The sequence below is a fragment of the Oncorhynchus gorbuscha genome, linkage group LG01 (genome assembly GCF_021184085.1).
Source record: "Oncorhynchus gorbuscha isolate QuinsamMale2020 ecotype Even-year linkage group LG01, OgorEven_v1.0, whole genome shotgun sequence".
Lineage (NCBI taxonomy): Eukaryota > Metazoa > Chordata > Actinopteri > Salmoniformes > Salmonidae > Oncorhynchus > Oncorhynchus gorbuscha.
The window spans coordinates 98,121,278-98,133,440 of record NC_060173.1 but is presented as its reverse complement, the minus strand read 5'-3'; the positions used below and the strand labels follow the sequence as shown (position 1 = coordinate 98,133,440).

Here is a 12,163-nt window from a genome sequence, read left to right as displayed (position 1 = left end):
TCATCTGCCGACATCACCTCATGTTTCAGCATGATAATGCACGGCCCCATGTCGCAAGGATCTGTACACAATTCCTGGAAGCTGAAAATGTCCCAGTTCTTCCATGGCCTACATACTCATCAGATATGTCACCCATTTGAACATGTTTGAGATGCTCTGGATCGACTTGTACATCAGCGTGTTCCAGTTCCCGCCAATATCCAGCAACTTCACACTGCCATTGAAGAGGACTGGGACAACATTGCACAGGCCACAATAAACAGCCTGATCAACTCTATGTGAAGGAGATGTGTCGCACAGCATGAGGCAAATGGTGGCCACACCAGATACTGACTGGTTTTCTGATCCACACCCATACTTTTTTAAGTATCAGTGATCAACAGATGCATATCTGTATTCCCAGTGATGTCAAATCCATAGATTAGGGCCTAATGAAGTTATTTCAATTGACTGATTTCTTTATGTGAACTGTATTTCACTAAAATCTTAGAAATTGTTGTATGTTGTGTTTATATTTAGTTCAGTATATATATACAGTACCAGTAAAAAGTTTGGACACACCTATTCATTCAAATACATTTTAGAATCTTCACAGTAGCCACCCTTTGCCTTGATGACAGCTTTGCACACTCTTGGCATTCTCCCAACCAGCTTCATGAGATAGTCACCTGGAATGCATTTAAATTAGCAGGTGTACCTTGTTAAAAGTTAATTTGTGGAATTTCTTTCCTTCTTAATGCGTTTAAGCCAATCAGTTGTGTCAAGGTAGGCGTGGTGTTCAGAAGATAGCCCTAATTGGTAAAAGTCCATATTATGCCAAGAACAGCTCAAATAAGCGAAGAGAAACAACAGTCTATCATTACTTTAAGACATTTGAAAGTTTCTTCAAGTCAATCATCAAGCACTACATTGAAACTGGCTCTCATGTGGACCGCCACAGGAAAGGAAGACCCAGAGTTAGCTCTGCTGCAGAGGATATGTTCATTAGAGTTAATTGCATCTCAGATTGCAGCCCAAATAAATGCTTCACAGAGTTCAAGTAACAGACACATCTCAACACCAACTGTTCAGAGGAGACTGCGTGAATCAGGCCTTCATGGTTTAATTGCTGCAAATAAACTATTACTAAAGGACACCAATAATAAGAAGAGACTTGCTTGGGCCAAGAAACACGAGCAATGGACATTAGACTAGAGGAAATCTGTCCTTTGGTCTGATGAGTCCAAATTTGAGATTTTTGGGAGACATGGAGTTGGTGAATGGATGATCTCTGCATTGTGGTTCCCACTGTGAAACATGGAGGAGGAGGTGTGGGGGTGCTTTGCTGGTGACACTGTCGGTGACTTATTTAGAATTCAAGGCACACTTAACCAGCACGGCTACCACCCCATTCTGCAGTGATACGCCATCCCACCTGGTTTGCGCTTAGTGGAACTATAATTTTTTTTCAACAGGACAATGACCCAACACACTTCCAGGCTGTGTAAGGCCTATTTGACCAAGAAGGAGAGTGATGGAGTGCTGCATCAGATGTCCTGGCCTCCACAATCATCCGACCTCAGCCCAATTGAGATGGTTTGGGATGAGTTGGACCGCAGAGGGAAGGAAAAGCAGCCAACAAGTGCTCAGCATATGTGGGAACTAATTTCAAGTGAAGCTGGTTGAGAGAATGCCAAGAGTGTGCAAAGCTGTCATCAAGGCAAAGGGTGGCTACTTTGAAGAATATAAAATATGTTTTGATTTGTTTAACACTTTTGGGGGAACTACATGATTCCATATGTGTTATTTCATAGTCAATGAGAATGGTAAATCACTGGAATAATCATTTATTGAATGCATTAACAGAAATGACTGTAAACAAAAAAACATTGTAGATTAGAAATGAATGGTCAATTTACTAGCGGTGATATATTTAATGGGGAATTGATAGACACTAACAATCAAACACAAACAATTCAAACAATGAAGTTATGAAACAATGAATGTGCACAAATTGGTGGGAGGGAACGCATTCTGGATAGAGATGTGCATTGTGCATCTCAGCCACATTCTCCTTCTTCTTGGCCTGTGCCATCCCTGCAGCCCCCGCAATGTATCAGTTCACTGAGATGGGCGTGAATAAGACAGGCATCTCGTGCACCGTAAAATATATATATATATATATTTGCTACTGCTCGACAAAAGAAAATCTCGGTCAACCAACAGCCTATCGACCAAACAATTGGGGTTAGCCCTACATTCTACACACTCACACTCACACTGACACTCCAATACACACACACTTAATTTGCTTACACACACACATAACACATACTGAATCTACACACACACACACACACACACACACACACACACACACACACACACACACACACACACACACACACACACACACACACACACACACACACACACACACACACACACACACACACACACACACACACACACACACACACACACACACACACACTCACATACAATCATATTAAACGCAGCTGCTACTCTGTTTATCACATATCCTAGTCACCTTACCCCTGTACATATCTAACCCAAACACTCCATTATCGGTGCACATTCGCTTATGACTGCACGGCCAGGCACAACTCCAACACCATCATTACGTTTGCTGATGACACAACAGTGGTAGGCCTGATCACTGACAACAATGAGCCTAAAGGGAGGAGGTCAGAGACCTGACCGTGTGGTGCCAGGACAACAACCTCTCTCTCAACGTGATCAAGACAAAGGAGATGATTGTGGACTATAAAAGGAGGACCGAGCACGGCCCTATTCTCATCGACGGGGCTGTAGTGGAGCAGGTTGAGAGCTTCAAGTTCCTTGGCGTCCACATCACCAACAAACTAACATGGTCCAAGCACACCAAGACAGTCGTGAAGAGGGCACAACAAAACCTATTCCCCCTCATGAGACTGAAAAGATTTGTCATGAGTCCTCAGATCCTCAAAAGGTTTTACAGCTGCACCATCTTACTGATTATGATATATCTGCTAAAATACTGTTTTACATCGGGGAAATAAAAAGTTAAAACATTTCACACTGAATTCTCATAAATTGCAATCCAAAAGACCAATTGTCCAATAACTATGCTTCAAATGTTGATTTCATACATTGTGATAATAATGGCACATCTTGACAATGGCCACACGTGTTCTGATAAGCATGAGATTCCCTTTTCATCCTACTTATTGAATATCGGTATCGGTGGAGTTATCGGCCCATACCGTTATATAGCGTTAAAAGGCCAATATCGGCCGATATATGAGTTGTAATTATACTATAATACAATATTTTTTATTTATTTAACCAGGCAAGCTAGTTAAGAACAAATTTTTATTTTACAATGACGGCCTACCCTGGCCAAACCTTCCCCTAACCCGGATGACGCTGTGCCAATTGTGTGCTGCCCTATGGGACTGCCGATCACGGCCGGTTGTGATGCAACCCAGGATCAAACCAGGGCCTGTAGTAATGCCTCTAGCACTGAGATGCAGTGCTTTAGACCGCTCCGACACTCGGGAGCAATTAATACGGGATTAAAAAATATTAGCCTACTGGAGCTTGTTTCATCTATTTACCCAATTGCTACACTGTAACACCATGAAACGTGGCACGATTAGAACTTAAACGTCAGTGTTGAAAACTTACACATTAGGCATTTAGATTTGCCAATAGGTGTTCTCCTCTTCAACACAGGTGTTTAGAATGCAAGATTAAACATGACAGTCAGCTTTTTCCAGTCAGTTTCCAACCAGGAAAACACCTATCTTCTTAGTGTTCAGATTTGAAACACTTTTCCTATCATCCTGTTTAGAATTACTTTTAGTCATTGATGTGGTTTTCCATGCATTTGAATCAGATCAGTGTTAGGAATGTCTGTGACCTTACCTACATTTCAGCAAAACAGAACAGGACATTTGATTCAAGAAATAGTTTCAGTCATGTGGTGTTGTTTCTCGATCGTGTTAATTTCCGTGAACTCTCTGAGTGGAACGATCGGCTACATGACTCGAGCAGGGGAAGCAGTTTGAGTTTGAAGTGGAGGGAGTACAGGGCTTAGCATGTCTCGAGGAGGCTAAAAAGAGATTTTGGCTTAAAAATATTTTCAGAAGGTGTAGGGTAATTGGTGAAGGGAGGAGGATGGGATTGAATCTGTAAAATTCAAATCAAACTGTATTTGTCACGAGTACAACATGTGTAGACCTTACTGTGAAATGCTTACTTTACAAGCCCTTAAGAGTTAAGAACATATTTACCAAATAAATAAAAAGTAACACAATAAAATAACAACAACAAGGCTGTATCAAAGGTGTACCGGAAACTGTGCAGGGGTACAGGTTAGTCAAGGTAATTTGTACATGTAGGTTGGGGCTAGCGATGATGGGGAAGAAGGTATGTTGAGGAAGATTTTTGTCAACTTCAAACAGAGTGAGCCGGACGCCAGTTTGAGTTCTGGAGGTGAAATGGAAGGGGTAGAAGGTGATGTGAGGAGCTCGAAGCCCGAGCCCTGCATTGATAGACATGGTTAGGATAAAGATACATTTGTTCCAGTGGGAGGGAGATTTTTGAAGAGGGTGGAACCAGGCCTTTTTGCTGATCCATGGGTGGTTTCAGGTTGGGTGGAAAAGATGGTGGGTGCTGTTGAGCCGGTGAAGGTAACCCGAAGTGGACTTGTGATGTTTGTTTGTATTACCTTAGCTCGGAGGGCACAGGCGCTCCATGCGATACAACTTGGGGAAAGCCCTGTATCTTGCTTTGCACCATTGAAGGGAGTGATTTCTGGGGTAGTGTTACATGTGGAGGTGGAGCAATTTAAGTTGAAGATTCCTGGTGTTTGTGACACCCACCGTTCGTTGCGACACAGATTCGGTGGTGAAACAGAGGTGACACAGTCTGTTATTTTGAGCTTTGATTCAGAGTCTTTACCTGACAAAGTCATGTTATGATATATGAGTTATGCTGTTAGAGCTGTTGTGCCAAATACACTGCGGTGTTATAGGTGTCACGTTTATGGGCATGTTGCAGCAGTGTGTAGGAGGGAGACTCCAGGATGTGGGAAGTGTGCAGGAGGACATGGGACAGAGGAATTTGTAGTTTTTGTGGGAAAAGTTGTGTGTGTCAACTGTAGTGGTGCCCATGTTACTGGGGATCGGAGGTGTCTGGTGTGAGAGAGGCAGGTTGACGTGGCCAGGGTCAGAGTAGTGCAGAAGGTGTCGTATTCTGAGGCAGTGAAGAAAGTAGTGGAGGGTGGATGAAGGGTGAGGGACTCTGAGAGGATCCCTGGGAATAGTAGATATGTGCCAGAACAGAGGAATAGGGCAATGAGTGATATACAGAGTGGACAAAACAACTTCTGTTGAACGATGGTATATCCTCTTCAATCAGTGTAGATGAAGGGGAGGAGGCAGGTTAATGAAGGATTGATAAGCCTTGAGACAAATGAGACATGGATTGTGTATGTGTACCATTCAGAGTGAGTATGGGAGTGCTGGTTTGTGTCAACAACTGCAACAGTGCTGAATTTTTCACGCTCAACAGTGTCCTGTGTGTATCAAGAATGGTCCTCCACCCAAAGGACATCCAGCCAACTTGACACAGCTGTGGGAAGCATTAGAGTCAACATGATTCTGAAATAGTAGATATACCACCGTTCAAAAGTTTGGGGCCACTTGGAAAGAAAGGCACATTTTATGTCCATTAAAATAACATCAAATTGATCAGAAATACAGTGTAGACATGGTTAATGTTGTATATTACTATTGTAGCTGGAAACGTCAGATTTTTTATGGAATATCTACATAGGTGTACAGAGGCCCATTATCAGCAACCATCACTCCTGTTTTCCAATGGCACGTTGTGTTAGCTAATCCGAGTTTATAATTTTAAAAGGCTAGTTGATCATTATAAAACCCTTTTGCAATTATGTTAGCACAGCTGAAAACTGTTGTTTTGATTAAAGAAGCAATAAAACTGTCCTTCTTTAGAGTATCTGGAGCATCAGCATTTGTGGGTTCGATTACAGGCTCAAAATGGCCAGAAACAAATAACTTTCTTCTGAAACTCATCAGTCTATTCATGTTCTGAGAAATGAAGACTATTCCATGCGAGAAATTGCCAAGAAACTGAAGCTCTCGTACAGCGCTGTGTACTACTCCCTTCACAGAACAGTGCAAACTGGCTCTAACCAGAATAGAAAGAGGAGTGAGGGCCCCAGTGCACAACTGAGCAAGAGGACAAGTACATTAGAGTGTATAGTTTGAGAAACAGGCGCCTCACAAGTCCTCAACTGGCAGCTTCATTAAATAGTACCCGCAAAACACCAGTCTCAACGTCAACAGTAAAGAGGCGACTCCATGATGGCTGGTGTCATGCAGGTGAAAGAGGACCCAAAAGCGACTTGGCGAAAACAGAGTCTTTAATCCAGTAAAGTAAATACAAACAAAAAACACAACTTTCACTCGAAATGACGAGGACAAACTGGAGACTCGATCTTGAACAGCAGGTGAACAGCAGGTTGCCTCGGGAAGGCACTTGAACCAGACAGACTCAGACACCTGCTCACCACGCAGCATCTGAGGAAAACACGACACGACAGGGCGATACACAATCACAGCACGGTGAATTCTAAACAAGGAACCGACAGGACAGGAACGGAACACAAAGGAAGAAATAGGGACTCTAATCAGGGGAAAGGATCGGGAACAGGTGTGGGAAGACTAAATGATTGATTAGGGGAATAGGAACAGCTGGGAGCAGGAACGGAACGATAGAGAGAAGAGAGAGCGAGAGAGTGAAAGAGGGAGGGGGAGAGAGAGGGATAGAAAGAGGGAAAGAACCTAATAAGACCAGCAGAGGGAAACGAATAGAATGGGAAGCACAGGGACAAGACAAGATAATAAATGACAAAACATGACAGGCTGGCCTGAACAGGTTGTAGGCTGTGGATCTTTGCACGTAACATATCCTAGTTTCCTTGAGATATGTACATTAAGGGACAGGTTTACATAGGCCTGGTCCCAGATCTGTTTGTGCTGTATAGCCGACTCCTATGGTCATAGCTGGGTCACGCTTTTTTTGGATAGTCCTGCTTTTCCATCTGTAGATGGTCATACTATCAACAAACTCTCTGTTGATAAGCAACTGCTTGCTAAGGTTACGGTTAGGGTAAGGTTTAGAATAAGGGTTAGGGTTAACGTTAGGGTTACAGCTAGGGTCTGGCTTAATAGATCGTTTAAATGTTAATGCTAGTCTGTAGATTGTCTGTAGAGCATCTTCAGATAGCCTATCAAAATAAAGTGTTACAGTTGAAATGTTCCTGATAGTCTGTGCATAGTCTGTAAAGCATCTTCAGATAGCCTATCCAAATAAAGTGTTACAGTTGAAATGTTACTGATAGTCTGTGCATAGTCTGTAGAGCATCTTCAGATAGCCTATCCAAATAAAGTGTTACAGTTGAAATGTTACTGATAATCTGTGCATAGTCTGTAGAGCATCTTCAGATAGCCTATCAAAATAAAGTGTTACAGTTTAAATGTTACTGATAGTCTGTGCATAGTCTGTAGAGCATCTTCAGATAGCCTATCCAAATAAAGTGTTACAGTTGAAATGTTACTGATAGTCTGTGCATAGTCTGTAGAGCATCTTCAGATAGCCTATCCAAATAAAGTGTTACCTAAAGTTAACTATAATACAGGGCAAACAGATCTAGCACCAGGCTAGATGTACCGTTATTCCTAAATGAAAGTCTCCTGTATAGTAAGTAACAGTGAGATCAGGTAACAAGGTGAGGGAGTGTCTCTCAGACAGCCAGGTTGGCAGCTTAAAGAAGGGGTTCTCATGCCTCTGCTGAAGGCTTGTCAGATTGATGTGTGGAGGGAAGAGGTGAAAAGATTGATCTGTCTCTACCACCAGATATCTCCAGTGAAGGACAGATGGCTATAGTTAAAGCATCATCACCTGTTCTGGCATTCTGTCCCTTTGTCTTCTAGCTCAGAGTTCTTTGTCTAGATCTTATGGGTAAAACGAACTGTTTTATTTTGCTCTAAAACCAGGATTATAATAATGATCAGCCTGTGTTTGATTTAACTTCTCTGACTGACATTGTATACAATATGGGACAAGGCTAGTGATCATACATTTGTACAGTCGTATTGATTTTATTTATACCCATATTATTGACAGTGCTGTAATCAGGGTGTATTTTTATCAATTGTCCTATTGACAATGGGTTGAGTACTTTACTGAGAGACTGGTGAGTGGTGAGTGGCCTCTCTATCTCTCTCTCTTTCTCAAGGCTACTGACAGACGTGTGTGTGTGTGTGTGTGTGTGTGTGTGTGTGTGTGTGTGTGTGTGTGTGTGTGTGTGTGTGTGTGCGTGCGTGCGTGCGTGCGTGCGTGCGTGCGTGCGTGCGTGCGTGCGTGCGTGCGTGCGATGTCTTTTCATCACATGGTAATAGAGCCGAGGGTGAATAGTGAGGACAGTGTAGATAAGTGTCTGTCTGCTCAAGGCAGCTTCCACCCCCTCATTCACCTGCTTGTCTGAGTGCTACATTAACACATAGCTAGCTATCTCTCCTGTTAAGATATGCTTCTACAGCCTATTCAGGCAGAGCCCTGACTGTGTGACTTTCCCCTGTGATAGCTTGTCCATTTACATCCATTTAAATGGGTCTGGAGGAGTGATGCTGGTCTCTAACTGAGGAACTGAGGTGTAATAGGTAGCAGCAGGGTCCAAAAATCAAGTCATGAAATAAAGACCCTCACATTATTGCATTTTTCCACAGTTTTATTGAGTGCAACGTTTTGACCTGTAGGTCTTTGTCAGGCTTAACAATAAAGGCAGAAAGGGTTTTACTTACTCTGGCTGTTGTCTTTGTGTATTTGCAGTGCGGGACCCAAGGGAGACAACATCTATGAATGGAGATCCACCATCCTGGGACCACCAGGCTCTGTGTACGAGGGAGGGGTCTTCTTCCTAGATATCACCTTCTCATCCGACTACCCCTTCAAGCCACCAAAGGTACTGTACGCTTTATTCACTTGCTTTATAGGTTTAGAGGTGGTTGGTTAAACAGTTCAGTAACATGGGAGCCTCTACTTGCGTCCCAAATGTCACCTTGTTCCCTATGTAGGGAATAGGGTGCTGTTTAGGACGCAGTCTCTGTCTGCAGTTAGTCCTCTATTGTTCCACATGGAGGTCAGGGCTGACATGAGTTTGCTGAGGTCATCAGTTGAAACCTTGAGGCTGATTAACATGATGTCTTGTCTTGTGTTTTTGACTAACTGGCGCTGCCCAGCCATCATCTCCTTGAGGCTACTACACAGCAGCAGTTACACTACAGCACTCTGCTCTACTGTCACATGACTGTGGAGACCAGGGGACCAAAATAACCCTGAGCCATTTAACACAATGCTGTTATTATTGAGAAAGAGAGGCAGCAGCAGCAGAGAGAAGAGAGAAGCCCAGCAGAGTCTCTGTGTGTCCCAAATGCCCACTATTCCCTACATAGTGCACTACTTTTGACCCAGGCCCTTAGGGCTCTGTAGTGCACTACAGTGTCTTCAGAAAGTATACACACAGTACCACATCATGTCAAAGTGGAATTATGTTTTTAGAAATGTTTACAAATTAATAAAAAAGGAAAAGTGGAAATGTCTAGGATCAATAAGTATTCAACCCCTTTGTATGACAAGCAGGAGTAAAAATGTGCTTATCAAGTCCCATAATACATTGCATGGATTCACTCTCTGTGCAATAGTGTTTAACATGATTTATGAATGACTACCTCATCTCTGTCCTCCACGCATACAATTATCTGTAAGGTCCCTCAATCAAGCAGTGAATTTCAAACACAGATTCAACCACAAAGGCAAGGGGGGGGGGGGGGGTTTCCAATGCCTCGCAAAGAAGGGCACCTATTGGTAGGTGGGTAAAACATTTAAATATCCCTTTGAGCATGGTGAAGCTATTAATTACACTTTGGATGGTGTATCAATACACCTAGTCACTACAAAAATACAGGCGTCCTTCCTAACCGGAGAGGAAGGAAACCGCTCAGGGATTTCACCATGAAGCCAATGATGACTTTAAAACGGTTACATAGTTTAATGGATGTGATGGGAGAAAGCTGAGGATGGATCAACAACATTGCAGTTACTCCACAATACTAACCTAACTGACAGAGTGAAAAGAAGGTAAACATGCATTCTGTTTGCAACAAGGCACCAAAGTAATGCTGCAAAAAAAAATGTCCTGAATACAAAGTGTTATGTTTGGGGCATATCCAATACATTACTGAATAACACTCTCCATATTGTTATTTTACCCACTTTTTTCAATCTTGGCTTATCGCTGCAACTACCCAACGGGCTCTGGAGAGGCGAAGGTATGCAGACTAGCTGGCTGGTATGTTTACGGACATCGCTCTCTATCCCAGTCTGCTGTCCCCACAAGCTTCAATATGGCCACCATTGTTCCTGTACCCAAGAAGGCAAAGATAACTGAACTAAATGACTATTGCCCTGTAGCATTCACTTCTGTCATCATGAAGTGCTTTGAGAGACAAGTCAAGGATCACATAACCTCCACCTTACCTGCCACCCTAGACCCACTTCAGTTTGCATAACAGGTCCACAGACAATGCAATCATCATCACACTGCACACTACCCTATCCCATCTGGACAAGAGGAATACCTATGTAAGAATGCTGTTCATTGACTATAGCTCAGCATTCAACACCATAGTACCCTCCAAGCTCATCATTAAGCTTGAGGCCCTGGATCTCAACCCTGCCCTGTGCGACTGGGTCCTGGACTTTCTGACGGGCCACCTCCAGGTGGTGAAGGTAGGAAACAACATCTCCACTAGGGTCCCACAAGGGTGCGTGCTCAGCCCCCTCCTGTAATCCCTGTTCACCCATGACTGTGCGGCCATGCATGCCTCCAACTCAATCATCAAGTTTGCAGACAACACAACAGTAGTAGGCTTAAATTACCAACAACGACGAGACAGCCTACAGGGAGGAGGTGAGGGCACTCGGAGTGCGGTGTCAGGAAAACAACATTTCACTCAATGTCAACCAAACAAAGGAGATGATAGTGGATTTCAGTAAACAGCAGAGGGAGCACCCCCCTATCCACATCGACGGGACAGCAGTGGAGAAGGTGAAAAGTTTTAAGTTCCTCGGCGTACACATCACAGACAAATTGAAAAGGAGGTGCGAAATTTGGCTTGTCACCTAAAACCCTCACAAACTTTTACAGACGCACAATTGAGAGCATCCTGTTGAGCTGTATCATCGCCTGGTATGGCAACTGCACCGCCTTCAACCGCAAGGCTCCCCAGAGGGTGGTGCAGTCTGCACAAAGCATCACCGGGGGCAAACTACCTGCCCTCCAGGACACCTACAGCACCCGAAGTCACAGGAAGGCCAAGAAGATCATCGAAGACTACAACCACCCGAGCCACTGCCTGTTCACCCCGCTACCATCCAGAAGACGTGGTCAGTACAGGTGCATCAAAGCTGGGACCGAGAGACATGTTGACATGTTTACATTACTCATCTCATATGTATATACTGTATTTTATACCATCTGTTGCATCTTGCCTATGCCACTCGGCCATCGCTCATCCATATATTTATATTTACATTTACATTTACATTTAAGTCATTTAGCAGACGCTCTTATCCAGAGCGACTTACAAATTGCCATCCCTTTACCTATTTTATTATTTATTTAATTTATTTAACCTTTATTTAACCAGGTAGGCAAGTAGTTAGTTAGTTAGGTAGTTGTGAAATTGTTAGAATACTTGTTAGATATTAACAAGAACTAGAAGCAAAAGCATTTCGCTACACTCGCAGTAACATCTGCTAACCATGTGTATGTGACCAATAAAATTTGATTTTAAGTCATGTGTCCGCCAGAAACATGACCCACTTAACAACGTCCTTAAGACCCACCAGCCAGCCACACCAATGTTTCAGAGGATACACCGTTCATCTGGCATTTGGGGTCAGCCTGCCCACCACAATGAGTCATTAGAGCACAATGAGCCAAGTAAAGCCCCATCTGCCAAACCCTCCCCTAACCCAGACAACGCTGGGCCAATTGTGCACCATCCTATGGGACTCACGACCA

General features: G+C 43.4%; 1 protein-coding gene across 2 annotated transcripts in view; it reads left to right on the top strand.

Moving 5' to 3' along the window:
- The window catches only part of LOC124046979 (ubiquitin-conjugating enzyme E2 E3), a 69,131-nt gene that overhangs the window by 35,003 nt on the left and 21,965 nt on the right, over positions 1 to 12,163 (top strand). For both annotated transcript variants that reach the window (XM_046367732.1, XM_046367739.1), the window contains exon 4: positions 8,908 to 9,040. In XM_046367732.1, the coding sequence (XP_046223688.1) occupies positions 8,908 to 9,040 (133 nt within the window). The remainder of the gene's footprint in view (positions 1 to 8,907; positions 9,041 to 12,163) is intronic.